Source organism: Cricetulus griseus, chromosome 3, assembly GCF_003668045.3.
Source record: "Cricetulus griseus strain 17A/GY chromosome 3, alternate assembly CriGri-PICRH-1.0, whole genome shotgun sequence".
Lineage (NCBI taxonomy): Eukaryota > Metazoa > Chordata > Mammalia > Rodentia > Cricetidae > Cricetulus > Cricetulus griseus.
In genome coordinates, this window is record NC_048596.1 from 25,304,368 (window position 1) to 25,328,418 (window position 24,051).

At 38.7% G+C, this 24,051-nt stretch overlaps 1 protein-coding gene across 6 annotated transcripts in view; it reads right to left on the reverse strand.

Moving 5' to 3' along the window:
- Nucleotides 1-457: 457 nt before the first annotated feature.
- Pcgf5 (polycomb group ring finger 5) overlaps nt 458-24,051 on the reverse strand; it is a 114,641-nt gene continuing 91,047 nt past the window's right edge. For 4 of the 6 annotated variants that reach the window (XM_027406347.2, XM_027406343.2, XM_027406345.2 and 1 more), the window contains exons 6-10: nt 22,530-22,678; nt 19,351-19,449; nt 16,129-16,218; nt 10,241-10,300; nt 458-5,868 (exon numbers count right to left, since the gene is read on the reverse strand). In XM_027406347.2, the coding sequence (XP_027262148.1) occupies nt 5,821-5,868; nt 10,241-10,300; nt 16,129-16,218; nt 19,351-19,449; nt 22,530-22,678 (446 nt within the window). In that variant the 3' untranslated portion in view covers nt 458-5,820. The remainder of the gene's footprint in view (nt 5,869-10,240; nt 10,301-16,128; nt 16,219-19,350; nt 19,450-22,529; nt 22,679-24,051) is intronic. The other 2 variants (XM_027406344.2, XM_027406348.2) reach the window with 2 other exon arrangements.

Sequence of the window (24,051 nt, forward strand, 5' to 3'; positions counted from 1 at the left end):
TTGAAATTAGGTATAATCCCTAAATACAAGTCAAGCTTGTGTCAAAAGTTAAGACTTTGATCTATAATTACTTTTTCTCAAGACTCCCTGGGTTTGAATAATTTGGTTTGTGTGTGTGTAGACACCAGAAGTATTAGTTAAGGGACAGACACATCTTTGGAAAAGCTCCTTAACACTCTTATTTATAATCTCAAGTACTCAATAAATCTCAAAAAAATTGCTATGGAAGCCAGGTGTTGGTGGCGCACACCTTTAGTCCCAGCACTCAGGAGGCAGAGGCAGGTGGATCTCTGTGAGTTTGAGACCAGCCTGGTCTACAAGAGCTAGTTCCAGGACAGCCTCCAAAGCCACAGAGAAACCTTGTCTCAAAAAACCAAAAAAAAAAAATGTTATGGAACTACTTAAAGGAACATTTTTTAACAGTCTATACCAAGTAACACTAAACAGGCAAACAATAAATATGCAATCAAAAATTTAATAACAAAGATACTATTTTCAACATGGTCAAATATACATGGCTAAGCCCCGAATTAAAAAAGGAAACATATCCAGCTCAATAGTACAGTCATACAGTTTTATACAGAACATTCCATAGATCAACAGAAAATACATGAGCACAAAAATAAAAAATATTTAAAGACAATCTCTAAGCAGCATTTTCTTTCTGCAAAACATAGACCTTGTACTGATTAAATATCTACAAGTGCTTTTTCCTTTACAAAAATACATAGATTCTTAATAGATTAAGTCATTAACAATGACTTGGTCATTCTTTCACTTCAATTTGAATGATTCATAAGCTAAATCTTACAACCACAAAAAGGTTTTTATTTGTATTAAGATGTTACCACTTTTGACAAAAAAGCTTAAAATAGTTACTATTTCAAAATAAAATTAGCAACATAACTTTACAATATATTCTGTGCTAGATTTACTGTGAGGGCTAGTCTAAGAAATGATCGCTGTTGAGTTACCAGACACAGCAAAGTGAAGGTACACATACCCCTCCCGCCCCCTGACGCTCTTGTCCTGGACCACAGCTTCATAAGGACACTTAGGCCCCACACTCATTCTGAAAAAGACTGCAAAAGAAAACTGGCCGTCAACAGTGCCAGGGTGACCTCCAAACATGCACATGTGTAGAAAGAGCCACTCCTGGTCCCTTGTCAATACACTAGACTGTGTAGAGATGCTCCCAGAATGGTTAATCTTCATTTGTGCTGCAGTTGGTTTTCTATTAAGTGTTACAAGACCAAAGAAAACTAGGCCTAGTATTTAACATATGATACATCTGATTCTAGATTCAAAGACAATTAAGATGAAAACACATTTCTGTAAAGCTTCCATCTTGCATCATGGGAAAGTGGCCTGAGGATAAACACATCAGCATGAGAATTTAAAGCAAGTAGTTTGAAAAGTTTAATTCTTACCATTTTCTGAAGGCCCAAACATTTTAATTCTACTAGAAAATATGATGGTGTAAATTACTTGTGAAAATCATATTCCAGGAAGAGAAGCACTTTCAAATGACCCAAGAAATACTACAGCTTAACACAATGAAATCCCCCACTGTCTAAGGACTTCTGATGTATTTTATTTTAATCTCAAGATTTTGATCAGAACACACCGAGCCAAGTCTAACAAGTAAATCCAAACTAGTGGTGATTCCAAGAGCTTCTAAGTCTTTAGTGAATCTGACACTGTTCAGTTTCTCACGAAGCAGACCTAGCAGACACGCTGTGCCCCTTATTTCTCTCCAGAGGGTGTACCTACTGAAAACAATGAAGCAGACCTAGCAGACATGCTGTGTCCCTTACTGGTTACATACATTCAGGATTTACATAGTAAAAACAATGCTAACAGCATTTCAAATTTTTATGGTTATAATCCAAAAAGAAATTTTGGCAAATTCATATCGATATTTTGATATAAATTATCTATTTCTAGAGAATTCCTCATCCAATCAGAGGAATGGATGAGGGATCCGGCTCAGTTGCACAGTGCTTGTAGAGTAAACTACACGGGACTATGGGCCTTTTCATCCGCTCTGCGGATGGTTTACATCTGGCAGATTTTACCCTAGAGGTGGTACAGGGAAAGAGTGGCAGAGTAGGGCATTTTTCTGAGCTCCATTTTGTCAAAATTTGGCCACAATAAAGTGGCTGCTGAGAAAGGGTCACTTTTAAAGAAAAAAAGTCACAGGTTCTTGTGGAATTTTGCTTTTGAAAATAGCAAAAGCATTTCTGTAAATCCAGTAGAATGTGCTGTGTTGTACACAAGCAGGCCTGCCACACCTTTACTGAAGCCCATCTTCAATGAAACTTCCTATTTTACTAAGAACCCAGGAGCTAATATGGACAACTTCCTTCATACCACCTCCATGGAATGAAAGGTTTCTTAAAATGTAAGATCTCAACTTTCTTTTATAAGTTTGTATTTATCCAACTTTTTATGGGGAAGATATTTGTTTTACTTCTTTCTCATATTTGAGGATTTTCTAAGATCTACCAGATGGTGCTGGAAGAAAAAGTGAACATATTTGAAGGGAAATATGCTGACTGCAGCAATAAAGACTTCTGACTCACCCCATCAAGAAATCTCACTGTGGTGACTTCATTGGCAATGTTTTAGTAAGCAATCAAGGTTGCTACCTATTTACAGTCACATCACAGTGTAACAGTTTCCATCCTCTGAACTGCACAAACTGTCTCTAACATTGTTATTAACAATATATTGTCTTTGGTGATACCTCTATTCTTACAACTCCTTTAAAAGACTACTGTAGTTTGTTAATTGCCCATTTAGAAATGAATCCACTTATGAGACGGGTACAGATAACTGGAGACTTATGCAGGAAACCTAAAACAGAAATGCACTTTAGCAATGAGGCACTTTCTTTTAAATAGTCAGTAAAGCTTAACAGTTCACAATATTATATAACTCACTGGTTTTCTTAAGGACTCGTTCAAATGAACCTCAGTGGTCACTGTTTGTACAATGTGACAGATGAGTATGAGGCAGAAGCTTAGCAAGTAAAGAATATTTAAAAGTTTTCAAAGAACATTATTGTAGTTAATCAAACCTCAGACTTAATATAATCTCCCCAATGAGCCTTTTAGTTTATTTTTTAAGCTTGAGAAAAGGGCATTTTCATTTCTCTATTAGCTGATGTGATCACTGTAATTTCAAGTGACTCTTACAGACCACAGGCATTCTTTATTATCCAAGATTCCTTGGTCCCTTTATGTCTGATTTCTAAGGCAGGTAAAACAGGTAATAAAATCTTTTCTGTAGTAAAGTTCCTTAGTTTATTGCTTAAGGAACAACAGGTTGAAGAATAACGTTCATTTGTTCTTGATAGTATGGACTCAGAGAGTTATTCCTGAAGATTATTTAGACACAGGGGGGCTTTGTTAAGCAACCCTGTTCATGTAAAGCTGGCCACAAACAGTGTCTACTCACATTTCCTACATCGGGTTCCTCACAAGGGCAACTCAGTGGGAATTTGGAACATGTAACACCAGACAAGAAAGTGGTCCACCTGGCTGATATAGCAGAGGGGGCTGCTGAAAAGGCCTGCTTCCACTGGCAACATATCACTCGTGTTCCCAAAGGGCATCAGCCATCCTTAATGGTATGTTTTGGCACACAGAATATTGCATCGCAGTGAAAATGTCAATGCATAACATTAAGTAAAGGACTTTTTATAAAACTTCTTTCTGTTTCATAACCATTTCCTATGTATCCCTTGGAAAACAGTCATATGAACAGGCAACAAGCAAAATTTAAGGAGACCTTGTATATATAGAATTCACCTCTGGCCCTAAGTCTTGGTTGGGGAGCCAAATAGCCACGTCTCAGTGTGTGGCTTTCTGAACTCATTTTTTACTTGTTAATTAAAATTAACCTTCATATTTAAAATACACTTACCTAAATATGACATTGTAGTATCTTTAAAATTTTCTTAGGGATAACTAGGAACTAGGTTTTACAAAACATCAAAATAATTTCTGTAGTTAGTAAATTTAGTTTTTGGTCAAGTATAATGGTCTTCTTCTAAGCTTCCGAGTAAATCAACTGCCTTGTAAATCCTACTCATGAGTTCTTCCAGAAACAACCAATCTAATAAGGTAAGTTAAAGCATTGCTGTGGCCGTCTAATACAGCAAACTTTAATACACTTTTTACTTGAAAACTACCCATAAACTTTCAGCCATTTATATGATGAACTATACCGAGACTGAGCTGTACTTGGTCTATTTCTTAGAGCTGTATTTTTTTTTATCTCTATGAAGCACTCTGGACTTCAGGAAGCATTAGCCTGTGAAGCATTTTACTAGAAAACGTAGAGCACATGTGTTCAGAGTCTAAAAACCAAGTGTGGAACACACTCGGTACTCTTACCAGATTTCTTAAACAAGTAATTTTTCCTAATTTTCCCTACTTCTCAGAAGTTAGCTTGTTTGTTTCAAAGCAACCAATAGATGTACTCCACACTTTTCTTTTTCAACTATTTTACAAGACCCAAGATGTTTTTCATATGATAAGCTAACAGAGGACCCTGATTTACAGGCTAATTTCAAAATGAATGGAAGACTTAACCAAACTGTTAACATGAAGGACATCACCAATGTTTTGACTTCTGATACACTCACCTTTAACTCACAGTTAAAACAATAATCACACTTCCCTGTTTACTAAAGTATCTAAAATAAAATATCCCCAAACCACTAATTTGTTAGAATATTTATCTACTACTTGGCATTTCTTTCATTTTGTGCGTATGGTTTGGATATGTGATATGCAACTAACAATCTGGATCAGTAACTTGGGATTTTGGAAGTCCATGAACGAGTGAATGTTATCTAAGATCTTCTACTTAAAACCATCATACATAACCTCTGCATGCCACAACACATGACTAAGGCCTGTTCAAGAAACAGTGCTTTCATAAAATGGCATTAACAGTGCCATGATGCACACACAACATGGGCTAGACAATGGAGATTTGTAAAGCAACACCCACTTGCCCTAAGACAGTAACAAACGTTAACATACTCAAACATTAATTTTATTAGAAGTCAGTGTGATCAGCTGCCAACATTATGAACTTCAGTTGTTCAAGTCATGTATGTTTTCTAAGTGAAGGGCTAACACACCTTCCTGTGCAATGGTGGAGACGACCCAGACGTTCAGGATATCGCCAATTGTAATGTGCTCTGGTCAAAAGATAACTGGAATTCTTCACAAAAGGACTTGCACACTCAAGAATGAGCTGGCATATTGGGGTTTTTTTTGGCTGTTTATTCTTTTTTACATAAAAGTTTACCAAGAATAGAACAGTGGCTCAGAAACCACTTTTCTAAATATACTCTTATACAAAATAATTTCAAGATATAATTATACTAGGTTCTTGTACAGTACTCTATTTTAACAAGAATAAAAGTATTAAGTATGTGAAAACCGCAACACCACAAGGATTGAGCCATTTTACTAGTGTAATTAACATTAGAACAATCTTGCAACAGGCAAGCAAAATATTGAGAAAGCAGAGTCACGGCTGCACACCTAAGTGACTTCAGCCGTGCTTTGCACACTGTGAGACGAAACGAGTATCTTATGTAGATGGTCAGTAGCAGAAGGGCACTTGGATTGCTCCTAGTAGAAACAACATGGAGAAAACTGACAATTTAGAGACAGACGATGGCCTTATGTGCATGCTGAAAATCAGATTGTGTCTCTCCTGTCCACACACTGTGCAATCTGCCGAGGAGTAAACAAACAGTGCAGAGTTCGTTCAGTGCAGTCTGGGCCCCTTGTCCTACCCAAAATCAATTCTTGGTCGATACTGCAATACCATGGGGTACGACTATAAAAGAGAAAAGTATGAGTAAGACTGTTATTTACATAAAAGCAATCGTTTATACAGAAAAGCTTTGAAGAATTGGGGATTACAGTTTATATTTCCTGATAACAGTGATTACAAAAGTTAAAATTTCAGTTGTCATTTAAGATTCAAGTTACTATCAGTACCTCTCCCTCTCCTCCCCTCTCTATAGAGGGCTCGTGGAGGACCACAAGCTGCATCCCACCAGCAACTCTATGGGTTGAGCATTTCAGCCCTGGGTTCTCCCAGGGCTGCTGCTGGTGAAAACTCACCGAACCACACAAGAATAAGAGACCCTATTCTGTGAATGGGTGAAACTGGAATTTCCACAGTACTGTTCATACATTTGATATCCCTTTCTTTAGTATTTTTAAATTAATTTTTATTTAAATTAAAAATCTTATTTTACATACCAATCCCAGTTCCCTCTCCCACTTCCCATGCCCTCCACCATCTCCCATCCCACTCTCTATCCACTCCTCAGGGAGGGTGAGACCTACCATGGGGGATCATCAAAGTCTATCCCATCATTTGGGGCAGGACCTAGACCTGTATCTAGGCTGAGAGTATCCCTCCACAGGGAACAGGCTCCCAAAGCCCATTCGTGCACTAGGGAGTAATACTGGTTCCACTGCCAGTGGCCCCATAGACTGCCCAAGCCCCACAACTGACATCCAGGTTCAGGGGGCCTGGTTCGGTCTTGTGCTGGTTCTCCAGTTGTCAGTCTAGAGTCCATGAGTTCCCACTTGCTCAGGTCAGCTGTTTCTGTGGGTTTCCACAGCATGGTCTTGACCCTTTTGCTCATCACTCTGCCCTCTCTACACCTGGATTCCAGAAGTTTTGCTCAGTGCTTAGCTGTGAATCTCTGCTTCTGCTTCCATCAGCTACTGGGTGAAGGCTCCATGATGGCATTTAAGGCAGTCATCAATCTCATTATAGGGGAAGGGCATTTAAGGTAGCCTCTCCACTACTGCTTCGGTTCCTAGTTGGGATCATCCTTATGGATTCCTCAGTACCAGATTTCTCGTTAAGCCCATAATGGCTCCCTCTATTAAGGTATCTCTTTCCTTGCTCTCTTTCTCTGTCCTTCCCCCTTGCAGGCAAATGGATAGAACTAGAAGAAACCATGTTGAGTGAGGTAACCCAGTCACAGAAAAGTAAAACATGGTATGTACTCACTCATAAGTGGATATTAGACACAGAGTAAAGGATAACCAGCCTACAATCCATAAACCCAGAGAAGCCAGGAAACAAGGAGACCCTAAGAGAGACATACATGGATTCCCTGAGAAGGGGAAAGGGACAAGATCTCCTGAGTAAACCGGGAACATGGGGGACGGGAGAGGGGAAGGGGAAGGGAGGTAGGAGAAAAAAGAGGGGAGAAGGGGAGGGGGAGGAGGACATGAGCGATCAGGAAGGTTGAGTTGGGGGAAGAACAGAGGAGAGTAAGGAAAGAGGTACCTTTAGTATTTAAGATTTATTTTAAAATGGTCTTTAGAAGTATTGAAAAACATGTTCCTGTTACAAATAATGGTGAAAGTCTCCTTTCAATATGATTTAGTGTTCACAGCTACTGCACAGCATAAGTAAAGTAAAAGCTTTCACTGTCCTTGGTGTTGTTCTCTGTGGAAAGTCTCTGGCAGCCAGGTACCTTCCATACAGTTCTAGAGAGGAAGGGGCTTCCTGCAGATGGGGCAGAAGCCACACTCCCTTTCCATCTGCTTCACCTTCGCCCACCACAGAGAACCAAATCATAAGAAGCAGTCGGAGAGTCAATGATTTTCCTGTTCTAAATGCTGCAGGTTCCCACTTTAAGTGAGATTCAATGAGCTAACTACCAGAGAATCAAGGAAAGGCTGAGATGGTCACAACCAATGTTTTGCTATCTTAGGGTAGGTGGGTGCAAGGCCTTCAGTACAGAGAACTCTGTATTCTTTAATATAGCAAAGAGGCAGCTAGAGATTCCACAGTCCTGAGATGCCCTCTTAGCACTTACATGCTTGTCACAAACTTTGAGACTTGATGCTACTATGTCCTAACAACAGCCAGGAGAGGAGAGTGGGGAAGATACCAGAAGCCTGTTCTCAGCTGAAGGATAAAGTAGGTGCTACTTCTAATCTAATGGGCTAGCACAGAAGTCTCCGACTTGCAAGGTTCCAATGGTCTTAGCCTTATTCTTCTTTTTAATTTTGTTTACTTGTACTCTCTTTTAAGTTTCACTCTGGTCTTATAGAACCAGCTGACAACTAGGTTAGTTGAGCACAAAGTTCTCTATTTCCAAAGCCCCGTCAGATATTTGAGGCTACTGACACCGCCACTTTATCTGATTTTACTAAGCCTATACCCCAGGGCTGGAAGAATACCCCATGCATACTTACAATGCTCAACAGCTATTTGTTAAAGAGCCTTTCTGTCTCAGTCTGTGGAACCAATGCACTGGGTGACTCCTGTACTAGAGCTTATTCTGGAGCTCTATTCTCTCCTCATCCATGTGTAGGTCACTTGATTTGATGTCTAGCTTAATAATGCACTGTTGCATGCAGGCAGCAGTGATCATGATCATGTCACATTCATTACTTACCTGAAAATGTGACTGACCAGAAATACCCATTTCCTGATTCACATTAGTTTAACTTTGTTCAGTTAAATACAATCTTGTAAGGTATGCAGAGTTACATTTAACTTCATAATTTAACTTTGTGCAGAATCTGACATCTAAGATGCTATTTAAAGTCTTTGTGTGTGAAACAGAATTCTGGATATGTACTAGTAGGTCTTTGTTTTAAGGAAATATATAAAGATTGGAAAATTTTGTGATCATCTGTCCTTATATTTGGCTTATTTTTAACAGCTTTATTTTTTTTTAAACTAAGATGCATACAAGGAGACAAAGAGAAGACGGAAACTATGAAATATTAATTGATGCTCCCTTTAGGAAATGATTTTGGGAAAATTTAAATGTGAAATTTAATCTTTTTATAAGAGTGTTATCCACAATGAAGTGTTGAAGAAAAGGAGTGAGTGTGTGGGTACAGATTTGTCTTATTCCAATGTTCTTCAAGACTTAGCATCAGAGCTAAAGAGCAACTTTATCTCCCAGGAAACAGACATCAACATGAAGAGAGAAAAGCGGCAGTCTATGGATCACGGGTTATAGCTACAGGCAAGGTTATCGCTACGATTCATCACCCAACCATTTGGATTTTACAGGTTTCACTACATCAACTGAACTGCTCTGCTCACTCAGCCCTCTCCCCTTCTGCACAATGAGGACAGTTTCCTTCCTGGGTGGCTTTTGCCTTGCCTGTCTAGATGGTAAGTTAGGTTACTCCATTTCTAAAGAACTAGGACTTAAACAATATATATCAAAAAGATCATATTTCAGATTGCCATATCAGAGCACTAACAAAAGCCTGGGTCAAACTCTACATACCCTGCTCATGAAAACTTTTGATTAGTGATTTTACAAATATTCCTTTGAGACACAATGTAAACTAATTTGTCTTAACCCTGGAGCTGCAACACTGGAGTTTGGGAAAAGGGCAATGGGTTATTTTAAAGTAATACTATGACTCACCCATGAGATTAAGACTGAGCATGTTATCGCTGCACTTAATAATATAGTATTTATGCCTTATTATACTGCAAGACTCTTCTGTTTTCCATTTAAAAATATTTATTTTTAAACATAAATATCATATGTATGTGTGGGCATGTGCATATTAGTGAAGGTGTCTATGGAGCCTAGTGTGAGCCACCTGATGATCCAGGTGCATTCTGGAGCCACCTGATCCAGGTGGATTCTGGAGCCACCTATTCCAGGTAGGTTCTGGGAGCCACCTGATCCAGGTGGGTTCTGGAAGGCGGTTCCTGTTTTGAACCACTGATCCTCCGCAGCCCATCTCCAAATCTCTAAAATGTGTTTTTATTAGACGAGTCTTCCTTAGACACAAGTTTAGCTCCTTGTGTGTTATGAAGTGACCTCACACTCATTCCTCCCTGGTAGCCCAGAGCAGCAGTTAGGGCCCTGCAGCCAGGCCATAATTAGAGTTAGCCCTAGCTCCTATTTAGTCACTCAATAGGACAGATTAGAGATTTTTCAAGGGCTGAAATAAATATTATTAAAAATTCTTGATTCATAAGTATAGTTATCACACATAATTTCATTTTAAGTTCAGTAAAATGGTTAACTTGGGAGAACTAAAATAAATGGAAACTTGTTATTTAAGTTTGAAAAGACTTTAAAAATTGGTTTTACAAAGTGACATATGTGACTGAGAACTTGAGTTTGGGATGGGAGTGGTAAGCACAGGGCACTGGGATGGTCATATGTACCGTCATGAGTGCCTCTTACCTGATACAAAGTGCCATCCTGAGAGCAGACTTGCGAGGCTGAGCAGTTCAGACAGCGAAACTGCGGAGGAGATGAACTCATCAGATAAGAGGCATCCACAACGGGACACATTTAAAACGTGCTATTTAAAGTAGTTTACTGTCAAACATAAGTACCAACATGAGAAATTTAAATAAACACTGAGGGATGGTGTGGGGTTTTGGGAGAGGAAATATTTAATAACTTGGTGATTGGTAAATTTTAGTGTTAAGTAATTTTAGCATTTATCTATGAAGGGTTTTTGTTTGTTTGTTTTTAATACTCTAAACCTACCAAGATGGCATCCTATCCTTTTCATTTCATTTTCAAATGTTAGTTTCTGGGGAATCCTTATCTCCTAGCACAGAGAGTACCACCATCTTTCTCCTCTGAGTACACAGTGGGTACCATCTTTTTCCCACCTGCTCCTGAGATTAATCTCTCCTACGCCTCCTCTGCAGCTACTCTCATATCTCTGAGGGGACACAGAATTCCATTCAACCTCCGAGGGACCGATTCATTGACCTTTTCCTTTCATGCCACTCAGGTTAGATTCTTAACCCCCATGCCTGTTTTAACAGCATTGATGAGCTCCTCGAGTCCGATACTCATGTGTGCAGTCTTAATAGTTATGTAACTTATACTTTTAAGTTACGCACATATTTAACACTGTATACTCTTCCAAATGGAAAGAAATAAAATGTATAAATATCTGAAAAATTAAACAGAAAAATATATGTTTAAATTAATCAGGAAAAATTTAACTTCCCAATGTAGACTTCTAAAGGCTATACTTTAGAAGATTTTAAATGTCACCAAGATCTCTCTGGACGTTCGTCCTTTATTATGCACAGTGATCACCATCACGCTCTACACATAGCCTGAACTTCTGTCCTTTGATGACTTGGATGGGTCTGCAAGCTCTAACCTACCACATTTTGTCTGACTGTGCAAATTGCAAAAATCATTTAGTAAGAATACTAAGATACAAAGAAGTGATTTCATTATTTTTTCCCTATTAATCTCTTTAGTATCAGTTATGTTTTTTCCCCTAAACCTGCCAGAGATTGTAAGTCAAGCAATCAGAGACGGGCATGGCTGCTGGACTGACTGAGGCTGCAGAAGAGGTGGAAACTGCAAGAAGCATCTTGGAAAAAGCAGCTAGACTGAGGGAATGCAACCTACCCACAAGACAGTGAGCAAGAACATGGGTCTGATGGGGGATGTCCTTTTTTTTGTATGCTGTGAATATAGTTTCTCTTATTGGTTGATGAATATAAAAGCTGTTTTGGTCAATGTACAGTCAGCATGTAGCCAGGGAGGAAGTACAGGCAGGGCTACCAGACTAGGAGAATTCTGGGAAAAGGAACACAGAGTGAGTTGCTAGAGAGACGCCATGTAGAACACCTGGGAATTCTCTGGTAAGTCACGGCCACATGGAGATACAGATTATAGAAATGGGTTAACAATTAAGAGAGAGCTAGCCAATAAGTCATAGGTCAAACAGTTTATAGTTAGTATAAACCTCTGTGTTTTTATTTGGGACTAAATGGCTGCGGGACCAGGTGGGGCAGAAACTCTGTCAACACAGTCTGTGATGGAAGCTGGGGGTGAACAGACAGATGCTGACAGTAGCTCTCACGGAGTGGATGAGGATCATAATGCCGTTTGACAGAGACACTGGTAGTTTTCTACATTTGTTAGATTAGCCATTCTGCTAAATACTTTAGTGCATAATTCTTGCTAAGTTTTCCTCATGCAAGTACTGTCACAGGATCCCAAAAACTGAAGAAAAATTGGGATAAAAAGCTATTAGCATATATAGCAAAAAGTTGTGTTCAAAACATACAAGCAGTTCCTAGAAGTCAACAAGATGACAAACTACAAGGGCAATGAACTTGAATACCCACAAAGGTGTTACATTACTAACATGAGTGTCAATAAGTCAGAAAATGGGCCCTCTTGTATATTATGGGTATGACTATAACTTGTGAAAATTAGTCCATTGTAAACCTAGCAATATAGGCAATGGATATACTTGTTCATTTGCAAAAATACATGCCTTGGACTATATACAGCACTTTTTGCAATGTTAAAATGAAAATAAAACCCCAATGACCACCAAAATAGTTAATTAAATTATGCTAGTCACACAAACTGAATTGCACCAATATATTAAAAAGTAACTTGAAAATGTAATCACTTTCCTTAAGACATTTCAAATGAGAATAAAGTTGATAGCAATATATGTGATTCCATTTATGTCTCAGAAAACTGATAACCACTGGCATTGTGAAGAGAAATACTAGATCGATGGTAACATCAGGTTGCTGCATAACCCCCAACTGAGACATTAATCTCTAATTCCACACCCTCAATTTGTAGAAGCCACAGATGAAAAGAAACCTGGTCACAGATCATGACTCCCAAATGTTGCTCTAAAGATCAGAGATGTTCATACACTGAGTAGAGCTTTCTAGAAATGAGTCTCAGGCCTACCCCAAGCCTAGGGAGTAGAACTTTACTTTGTCATCATCCCTAGATAATTTGTATTTGCACTAAGTCTATTTATCCTACTAGTCAACAACACATCAAAACATCATTCGGCATAACAATCGTCAAGCAAAAATCCTGTTATGAATTATAAAATTTATAGCAGTTGTTTGACCACATCTTTGTTTAAATTTATAGGGAAAAGATATTTAAAAATAATCCATCATGATGGAGGCAAGGTCTAGAAGGGTCATCTTTTCTACAAGAGACTAAGCTTGAAGGGGACTTAAGCTGGGAAAAGGGGAGTCCTGCCACAGAAGCTGGTGCTCCGTTACTGCACAACTGGAAGGGAAACTCAGTCCCTGACACTTTTCCTGGAGGCACAGAAACAGGAGGGAGAGTGGTTGCAAATATGGAGTACCTTTGCCTGAGGCTAATGACTCAGATAGAGACTCAGTACTCCAGTGTGACAGGAATGGAAGCTACACACTGAGTCACTGACTGGGTGTAGAATCACAAGCAGACATACCACAACAATGACAAGAACGAAAAACTGAAAAGATGCCAAATACAGCTAAAGCAATCCAGAAACACAGCCCAGTGCCAATCACAAAACCATTCAAAAGCTCATCTGAGAGAATAGGTAAAACAATGCAACATGATTTTAAGGATTGAATTTTTGTCTCAACAGGTACAAATATATATCATAAAGCAATATTGAAAGCATAACTATTGGCCTTATATAAGACATGTTAGGGCTTTAAAGAAGATAGGCAACTGAAAGGTTTAGACAGGAGTTTTATAAAAGCTGCCTTAGACACAGTGCTGGTTCAGAATAATACTTTTCTTTTTTTTTTTTTTTAAAAAGAATGTCCAGAGCATACACAGATGTGTGTGTACGCATGTGCAGATAAAAGCAACATCTTCAAACAAGGATGGGCAGTTTGGATTGTTCAGTAAACTATATTTTTGGCTTAAAAATCTTCAGAATAAACTAGATTCTTAACCCTGTTGTGTGTAAATGAATCAATCTTAAGTGGACTAGAATGCTAATACAACGAAGTCCTAGAAGCAAGTAAGAAATGTAACAGAGCCGGGCATTGGTGGCATATGCCTTTAATCCCAGCACTCGGGAGGCAGAGGCAGGTGGATCTCTGTGAGTTCGAGGACAGCCTGGTCTACAAGAGCTAGTTCCAGGACAGCTCCAACCAAAGCCACAGAGAAAACCAGAGAAAACCTGTCTCAGAGAGAGAGAGAGAGAGAGAGAGAGAGAGAGAGAGAGAGAGAGAGAGAGAGAGAGAGAGAGGTAACAGTAACTATCAGAGCAGGAACAAGCTGATCTTGCCCAGGGCCATGCTAGTTAGCAATGTCAGTAGTAGTACTCAACTGGCAGACATCCTACTCTCCTGCTGTAAGGATGGGATGACCAATCTCAGAACTACAGACAAGGAATACTGGCAACAACCAGGGTCAGAAAAGAACAAGCCATCTCTCCAGGACCAATTTAAAAAACTTGAATAAAAATGTATCTAACTAAAAACCTGAAACCTCAGAAATGTGTGATGAGAAATGTAATTACACTGAGACTGATTTAGTTGGCAATGTTAGTAAAAAGCTTATACGAGTTAACCCTTTCATGCTCTGACATTAAAATAACTAACAATGCTGACTGAGCTTGACGGCCCAGGCTTCTAATGAGGTGGAGGCAGGAGAATATTAGTCTGAGGCCAGCCTGTGCTACGGTGAGCTCCAGGCCAGCTTGGACTAAATAGTAAAAATCTTCCTTCCTCCACCCCAGACACATACAAACGGACACCACAGGCAACTTTCAGGACAGCACTTGTGACAGACAGGTGAACTCTAGGAGAGGTGACCTTTGACCTGTAGGCTGGTCTGTTTACAATGATGAGTTCCAGCACTCACATGCTGAAATGCCCACTGAACTAGCAAAGAAAGACAAAATTACATTTACTGTAGTACTATTACTGTAGAATTAGAGTATCTGCTTCTAACAGTGCAGACTTACACTCTGCAGTGAACACCTCGAATCTGAAACACTTCAGGCTTAAAGATTACATGAAAGCAATGCGCTTGTAACCCTTAAAGCCCACACACAAGGCATATTTTATTTATGCAATACAAGTATTTTTTAAAAAAAATGAACCCTAAAGTAGTCTGATGAGTTCTTCAAGGACACACAACTAGCAAGTGACTGATACTAGAATGTAAGTTTTCCTTCCGGGTCTTGAGATATTTTTTGCCAGTAACTAGAGTACCGAGTCTCCAAGAGATTGTTATCCATGTGAAAGCCAGATAGAAAAACAGCAAAAATCCTGGTTTAAGAACTTAGGTGTTTCGGTATTATCGTATCACCCATTTTCTTCTGAAAAAGTAAACAAATATCTTAACCACCATATAGCACAAGGATTTTTTGAGGGGCTCTAACATCTCAACAGATGTCGCTTAAATGTGATGTCAGCATACCTGTGAAACACGGCAACCACCATTATTTGTAGATACTACATTTCCTGCTGTAGTTCGTAATTAACATTTTCATAAGGAAATGTAGTTAGGCCTGGTAGAGACACTATAATGCATGATATACTGTCCTATAGACTGTATCAGACTCTTGATGTCTTATGGGTATTAACTGCTGCAGCTTTCTAATCTATCTTAGGCACATCAGGAGAGTCTGGTAGCACTGCAATCATGCTCTGAATTCCCCCAGAAGGGCTTGGAACATAGTACAGAGTGGGTGCCTCACACTTCCCCAACATTCCTGGCTTAGGTACACTCACAGTTAACCTCAGCAAAAATACTTAAAACACAGAAAAAAAAATTTTTGGGGGGGTGGGGGGGGATTGATCTTAGGTTTTCTCCTGTGAACAATTTCTCCCTCATCACTGGGGCCCAGGGCACAATAATCTACTCCTGGCATCAGAACCCTGCACTAATTCACTTATCCATAAGCCTGACTTTATACTTCTAGTGACTATCTAATCCTATCTGTTCTCTCTATCACAGCCAACAATTCCCCTTTCTGACTGTTAGTGCTCTCAGGGCAGAACTGAGTCTATCTGACCCCACTTCACACACTCACATTTCTAGGAGACATCAAGATTTAAAAAGCATATGCTGCCTCTGCTCTCAGGCTAGCAAAATCCTGGATGCATTTATTACTGGACTTAAAAACTCACCTTCAAAAGATTTAACACAGACATTGATCTTGTGCTTGGGCCAATATTTAGGTGCTGGAGAATGAAGAGGAACTAGTTTCTTCTCTTTCCCAAACTAATTTCTTAAAGTTCCTAAATAATACTGTTGGATTTAAATTACATAACTACATATACACATAGGTAAATAGAAAAGCAATTTACATTTTCTCCTCTTAGTCGCCATCTTGTCATATAGATGAATTCCATAGTATGATCCTTCCCCATAATTTCACCATTGCACAGCACATCCAACTTTAAAAAGAATAATTAAAATATATCAGTCCAAAGAAAATGTGAATTTATACATTTTTATACATTTTCAAATTGTAAAAGATCTGACTAGTTATACCAACATAGAAGTACTAGTTTCAAAAGAACACTCAACTTTCATTCTCACAGAACGTCAATAGTTCAGATGTAACATGATTTATCATTTATCATATGATGTAAAACCGTATCTCAAGTTGATACACAGTTTATGAATGCAACACCAACCTCCTCCGGTTGTATTCTTTAACCCTGGGACCACTCTTACTCAATGAGAAAAGTGCAGCGTTTAATAAGAGAGCGGAAGATCGCACAAGTGTAGCAAGCTCATTCTAAATCCTCTGGAGTTGCCAGGAGGGGAAGCAGTTTTTTTTTTTTTTTTTTTTTTTTTTTTGGTTTTTCGAGACAGGGTTTCTCTGTATAGCTTTGGAGCCTATCCTGGCACTCGCTCTGGAGACCAGGCTGGCCTCGAACTCACAGAGATCCATCTGCCTCTGTCTCCTGAGTGCTGGGTTTAAAGGTGTGTGCTACCAATGCCCGGCGGGGAAGCAGTTTTATACCTTTCCTTAGTCTGGGGTTAGAGACAGGGCATTACAACGCTGGCACAATCTTCGTTCAGGGCTTTCGCCTCTGGTGTACTTGTGGGTCCTCTGCTCACCTTGTATGAAATGTCAAAGCGAACTGTACTTACAAGCTCCCCCACACCTTGTCTGAGGCTATAGGAAAACTCCCCTAAAAGCTTCGAAATGGCACAAGAACTTTGTGTGTGGTTCATTAATTCATCAAAGAATATATAATGAATGTTTATCAAAGATCCCTATAAATGTCTGTCCTCTAGTTTCCAGTAAAAGAAACAGGCTATAAGATTTTATTTCAGGTGTGGAGGGGGAAAATGAGTTTTAAATAAATGTCTATCTATCTATCTATACAAAGACTGAAATTTTGAGCTTGAAGCCTAACACAAAATATATTCCCAATGATACATGAACTAAGTAATTGATATTTTAATGATTTATGGTGATATATAAACTTTGGAATTTTTCACTTATGAACTCTTACAAGAACAAAGTAGAAACTCTTTATCTTGCCTGTAAAACAAATCCCTAAGCAAAGATATAAAGGTGCAATTACTAATCAGTACTAATCAGACAGGCTGCACCTAGTCATTAGCAACTTGAAGTACCCTGTCCCAATTAGCAATGCTGCCATGGAAAATTTAGACATTTCATTAAATCAAAGCCCTATATGCAGGGCAGCAAAATAATAGGAGACCAATCGATATCTTAAAAAAAGCCAAGGACAAGTTCTTTGATTAGGATAGATAAGGAATTGTTAAAAAAGAAAGATCATGGTCCATGGCAGAAGACAGAGAACAGTTTTCTTAACTCTAGTAACTTTCTGATGATAATTAACTCAGCAAACCAGACTTTAAAAAAATAAAACTATATACAATATTTTGCATGAAGAAAACAAAACAAACAATACAGTAAAAAATTCATTGTATATTTTTTCACTATAGATGCTATCTATAAAGTTGTTATCTTTTATGTTTACCAATGATTTATTCTTATTTTATGTGCATTGGTGTTTTACCTGCATGTATGTCTATTGAGTGTGTCAAATCACTTGGAGCTGGATTACAGACAGTTGTGAGCTGCCAAGTGGGTGCTGGGAATTGAACCTGGGTCCTCTGGAAGAGCAGCCAGTGCTCTTAACTGTTGGGTAATCTCTCCAGCCCCATATAGGGATTTTTTTTTTAAACCACACAATCAAACTAATAAAAAAATTAACCCAGAGCTACGAGAATGAGAAGGGAAGAAGAGGAAGGATGCAGAGGTCATGAGGGAGCAGAAAGGTTGAGTCAGGTGTAGATTAGAAGAAAGGACATGTGATAGGTAGGGTTTTAGTTGGGGGGGTGGTAGGGGAGGAAGGGAGGGAGAAGGGAACTGGGATTGTCATGTAAATCAATCTTGTTTTCAACATTTTTCAAAAATTTATTTTGTAACTTGAATGCCAATAAATATAATTTTCCTACTGTCAAAAAAACAAAAACAAAAACAAAAAACAGACTAGTCATCAGTCACGTGAAACATTGCCATCAGCTTCCATGTCAGAAGCTTCCTCAGATAAGACTCCTTCCTTTCAAGGACTGTGCTTAAATCCCTTGACACTTCAGTTCTCCTTTCAGAAAAGACTATCAGTCTCAGGAAATGCCACACATCTCAACAGTGTGCCTGTCCTTTGGCTGCTGTTCCGCTCACAACTGGACGATAGGGAACCTGCCCATACTTCACATCCATCTCCTGTTTGCTATGTGAGGTTTGTGCTTTGTTCTCCCTCTAGACTCAGGGGATATCACAGAAAAGGAGACAGGATGGAGAGATGGGGCATGACTTAGCCTCTGCACTAGCTATGGACTTCCTGCAGCTGTAGTGATCTACATAAGACCTGCACAGCTGGGCAGAGCATCACTTCATCAGAGATGGGAGAGGAGTCCATGAGGCCCATCCTACGCTGGGGAAAAACTGGCAATTAATGGCTGCCTGGGGAAGGGGTCATTTTCTTTGGTGGTGTGTCCAGTGTAAGTTGTCCTTGTTCCAGTAATAACCACTTACTCAGGCTCAGGCAAGAAACTCTTACTAACCTCAATGGACCACAAACAAAGAGAAGGCACAAAAGTAGGAGTAGAATGTACTGAAAAGGTTTCCAACCAGAGGAGGGGCTGAGGAGAGAGGGGAGTAGGTAAGGAAGCAAGTCAGAGTCACTATATAAATGCATAAAGCTGTTAAACAGTAAGACAAAAAAATTTAAAAAGTGACACATCTTAAAGCATGTTGACATTATAAAAAAGAAAACATTTAGCCAGGGAGTATCTGGAGTATCTTATGTAAGTTTTACAAATACCTTCTTTAGTCACAAATGCATTGATGTGATGTTCTTGGGATATATTGTTATAAAATATTACATAAATATTATAGTCTAAAAATTAATTTTTATATGGTATATATAATGAAAATAACCAGTTCCTACAAAAAATTTGGATATATTCTGATTTTACTTCTTTTCCTACAGATCAGAATCATCAAAACAGTCACAATTAGGTATTATTTTACTTACCTCATAAGAACTTGGAAGTTTTAGTTTTAAACTTAGAAACTTTTTAATAGTTCCTACAGTAACTCGTGTAGAACATCGAATGAATTTCTTCATGAGACCCTAAAGGAAACAAATGACAAATTAAACACTCTAATTTGTTTTTACTAAAACCTTAGGCATTCTCGGGCATATACTTAGGCATACATACACTTGTAATTCCAGCATTCAGAGGATTTTAAGGTGGGATTTGAGTTTGACTTCCACCTGGGCTGCAAGGGGAGAGTGTCTCATAAGACCACCCCACACCAAACTGTACCATACCAAAACCAAAGGCATGGTTTTCACTATATGCTTTAGTATTTTTAAAACGTAAAACAAAAAACCAAAAATTTTTAATTCTTTTAAGTAAAATGTTCCTAAACATTGCTTATTTACATGGCATTCTTTAACAATGTATCAGTGTGTGAATTAGCAAAATCTTGTCAAGTAGACAATCTGTTTTTCTCTAAGATTTTTTTAAATAAAGAAAATAGTTTAATAAAGAGGCTACAAAATGTCAACATTTTATTAAACGATGTTACTTAGTGACACTTGTTCAGCACAGTGCAGAATCTGGAAATAACTGCAGAGAGCAGACTTGGGAGGAGCTTCAAGAGTTAAGTCCACTGCATGCCTCAGCACCTGCCAGCTGTGCAGCGTGGGCTCTGGGTGGAGGAAGAGCATTCCCCAGGGAGGGGTTACTGCAGGTTACTATACATCACTAAGGTCTGTATGCCTTCATGCGTTTCTTGTTTTACATGGAGACAGCGGTTCTGACTCACTCTTTAAGCTTGAGCAGAGCCCCACCCTCCCACTGCTCCTAGTCATTAATAATTCAGAGATGTCAGAACAGTTAAAGGAACATTTTTAAGACAAGGCAAAAGAATGTTTCTATAATTCATAATTCAATAAAGCCCGACACAGATCTAATAAAATTCTAATCTGGAGTCTGTGAAAGTTGACTTGGAAATACTTAGAAAATAAGTAATAAGCACCTTCTCTAGAAATACTTTATAATGAAACCAAACTAAACGTGCTTTGTTCCCTGGTTTTCTACACCTGAGAACTACTGTATCTATGTCTAGAAAGTGCTGACACCGTAAGAGGCAATGACTGACAGGTGCTGGGCAGAAGTCAGGATGGTGCACAGGAGCTAGGAGTGGGGTTTCTTCTCACCATCTCCTTCCTGACATATGGAGAAGGGGAGCACTGTGCTACACCCCAGGGCTCACAGGAAACTGCAGGGGGTGGGGGAGGAGGTCCATGTCTAACCCTACCCTGCTCAGCTGTCTAGAAAGGATCAGTATCTTTGGAACATCTGCATATTTGAAGTAATACCACATGGAAGAACACTGTTTTGTTTCAAGAATATCATCTTCCCTCCCTATGGCACCAACACCCTTACTCTGTCCTGCTGTCCATCTCGAGTCATGAAGTGCAGAATTCAGAAATGTCCCTTCCGTCTAAGCTGTTTTCCCTGAGACCACAGTGTGAGTGTAGCGTCTGAAGTGCCCCAACTCAGCTCCTTCAGAAGCAGAAGTGGCTCAGCAGCTGTCAGAGGCTGATAAAATACAGATCCTGTCTTTCTTTGCTTTGGAAGAGTTAAAAGACTAAACACAAAATCTGCAGCAGTCCCTCCTGTGGGCTCCGAGGGGTCTGCAGTTCTACGACACAGCTTGACAATCCTTCAGTTTTGTGGAGCTTTACAAAAACAAAAGTTAGCTTTTTGTTTAAGCCCAAATTCTTTATCATGTTTTCTTCTTATTTTTTTTTAGTATTATGATTTACATCTCTACCAAGCAGAGTAATTAACAAGTGTGACTTTAACTTCTTAAATTGAAATGTAACACCATAAAGACATTATTTAAAATGAACAATTTAGTAGTTTTTATAGTTGTTCAACCATTACAATATCTAATTCAAATTTTTCCTTGTCCTCCAAAGAAATCCTTTACATATGCTCAGCTAGGAGTTACTTCCTAGTCCTGCTCCCACCCCACCTGACACCTAACTCAACTGTCTCAAGTGACAGGCCTTTCTTTTTAAACCACTTATATCATTATCACATCAGTGACTAAATAATCATTTGCTTACTATGCTTTGATATATCCTTTCCTGAAAGATGCTGATAGTTAAAAATGATTTTTTAAAATTTCCCAATACAAAGTACTGTTATTAGTAATACAACAGTAAATAAATTCAACTGAAAGATCTACTGATTTACAGAGATGAAGCAAAAGAAAATTATAAGCAGAAAACATGAACTTGTACATAAAACAAAATGCAGAAAAAAACCCTTAGTGACTGGTATGTGCTTGGACAAAGTGACAAAAATCTATGTAAGAACTAAAGTAGTGAACATTTATAATGAGAATGAAAGCTGCTCCCAATTAAAAAAAAAAAAAAAACAGGAAAAACTAAATAATGAAGACAGCGGTGAGTTTTAGTATCCCTTAGGAGGCGGTTGAATGGTCAGACACAGGGAAACATGATGAGAAATGAGGACCATGTAGTAGATAATAACTAAATTCTTCAAGAAGTTTATTAGTTCATAGGGGCCTTATAACACAACTTTACTTCAAAACCTATAATTGTATTAATAAAATATATTAGCCATGCATTGGAGGCTTACAGAATCTTAAATAAAAGTAGAAGATTGAGGAATATAATTTAGGGCTCAGCAGTAAGAGCACCAGCACTCTTCCAGAGGACCCAGGCTCAATTCCCAGCACCCACATGGCAGCTCACAACCACCTGTACTCCAGAGGACACCCTTTGATAGCTTTTGCTGGCACCAGGCATGCACAAGATGCAAGGCATACACAGAGGTAAAACATCTACAGATATAAAATACAACTAAATTTAAAAAAGAACATATAAAGATAATTAATAAAAAGGTCGGAGACACTGCTTGAATGAAATAACCACTCTTGAGTTGGCTGTTGCAATTTAAAAATTAGCCACTAGATGGTGGCATTGGCCCGGGATGGTTGGGGGTGGGATGCTAGGTGCCTGGAAAGCAATGTCTGGGTCATATTCCCAGTGTGGGACTGCAGAGAATGGCATTCAAGTGCATTACATTAACAAAAAACCTTGAAAGAAATCATTTTGAGGAGTTGGAAAAATCCATCAAAAATTAACAGAGAAATCTGTCCACTCACCTTTACTACATTGTCCCCTGACTGCCCATTATTTCGTAAACAATCTAGACAGATAGCAATTTGTGGGTCACTTCTATGGTAGTCCTTATCATCTTGGTTTTCATCACCTTCTTCATCTGCTTTACATTTGTCAACCTTTGAAATGTCATCTGTATAATTGAAGCAAAGCCCACGTAACCCAACGTTGAAAGTCAATCAACAATCCGGTACTCATGAAAGCAATAAACACCCTAAAATATTTCCTAACTGGTCTGAAGAAATGCTAATTGAAAATGTGAGTACTTTTTAAGATCTTCTAACATACTCAGCAATGGAATATTCCCCAAAGGCCATCAGAAACTTTACAGTGTAAGATTTCCAGGCATACTGGAAAAATCCAAATCAAAGATTTTGGATTCACTGTATTTTTGGTCATAAAAGACTGAAATTAGTGATTAGGCTACTTTAGAAGGCAAATAGGATAACAAATACTTCCAAATTCAGTAACAGATGTCCTCAAAATAAAAACCAAGTGATAACTTTCAAATTATATTCTAAATTCTTCAAATTACAAATTATTTATAAAATCAGCTATAGAAAAAATGAGATTTTTAAAATCATGCTTTGTAGCCACTTAACATGTTAAAATTCCACTAAGAAAATATGAATACTATACATAACATAAAGTATGCTTAAAATGTTACATGCATACAACTGCATTTATTGATGCATTATGGAATGCCTTGAACAGTGTTTCAGACACACATTGTGCTAGGCCTGAGGTACCAATAACACAATTAAAGGGCATGATGTCTGAACTGTCTCATGTGCTTGAGTGGTGGTGCTGTCTGAAAGGCTATGAACCCTTTAGGAGGGAGCCTTGCTGGAGAAGAGTGGGTCCTGAGGTCTAACCACTCAGCCGCACTTCCTAGTCTCTTCTTTATGAAAATGGGTTTAATGTGACTGGGAGCCTCCTGCTCTTGCTCCCACGCCTTGCTTGCCATGATGTACTTAACTCTCAGTCACAGACTAACCAACCTTTTCTTCTCTCCCCATCCCCTCCTGGTTGCTTCTTGTCAAGTATTTTGTCAAGGAAATGAGGAAGTAACAAATACCAGGAGTTACCATCTTCAGCATTATGGTGCCAGGGTACAGGAAAAGGCAAAAAACAAAACAAAACAAAAGGTGTGGGGGGGTGCCAAATATAAGATGGGGAAGTATGAAATATGAAATATGTGACCATGTAAGATTCAGGAAACCTTTTCAGATGAATTATATCTACCCAAGCTAAATATGAAAAATCAGCTAGCCCTACCAATGAGAGAATAGTCTTTGTTCAATATAGTAAAAGCCTTACACTGTACTTACGAAAGTGGGAAGATGGCTCTTTCTTTTTCCCATCCTTATTTACACAGAACCCATGTACAGACGCTGTGTTTCATGAACCAAACACCCAGCTCAATGAAAAGCCCCCCCCATTAAAGACCAAATCCAAAAGTATTTTGAAAAGGAGAAAATAGGAAAAGGGAGATGAAAATCATAA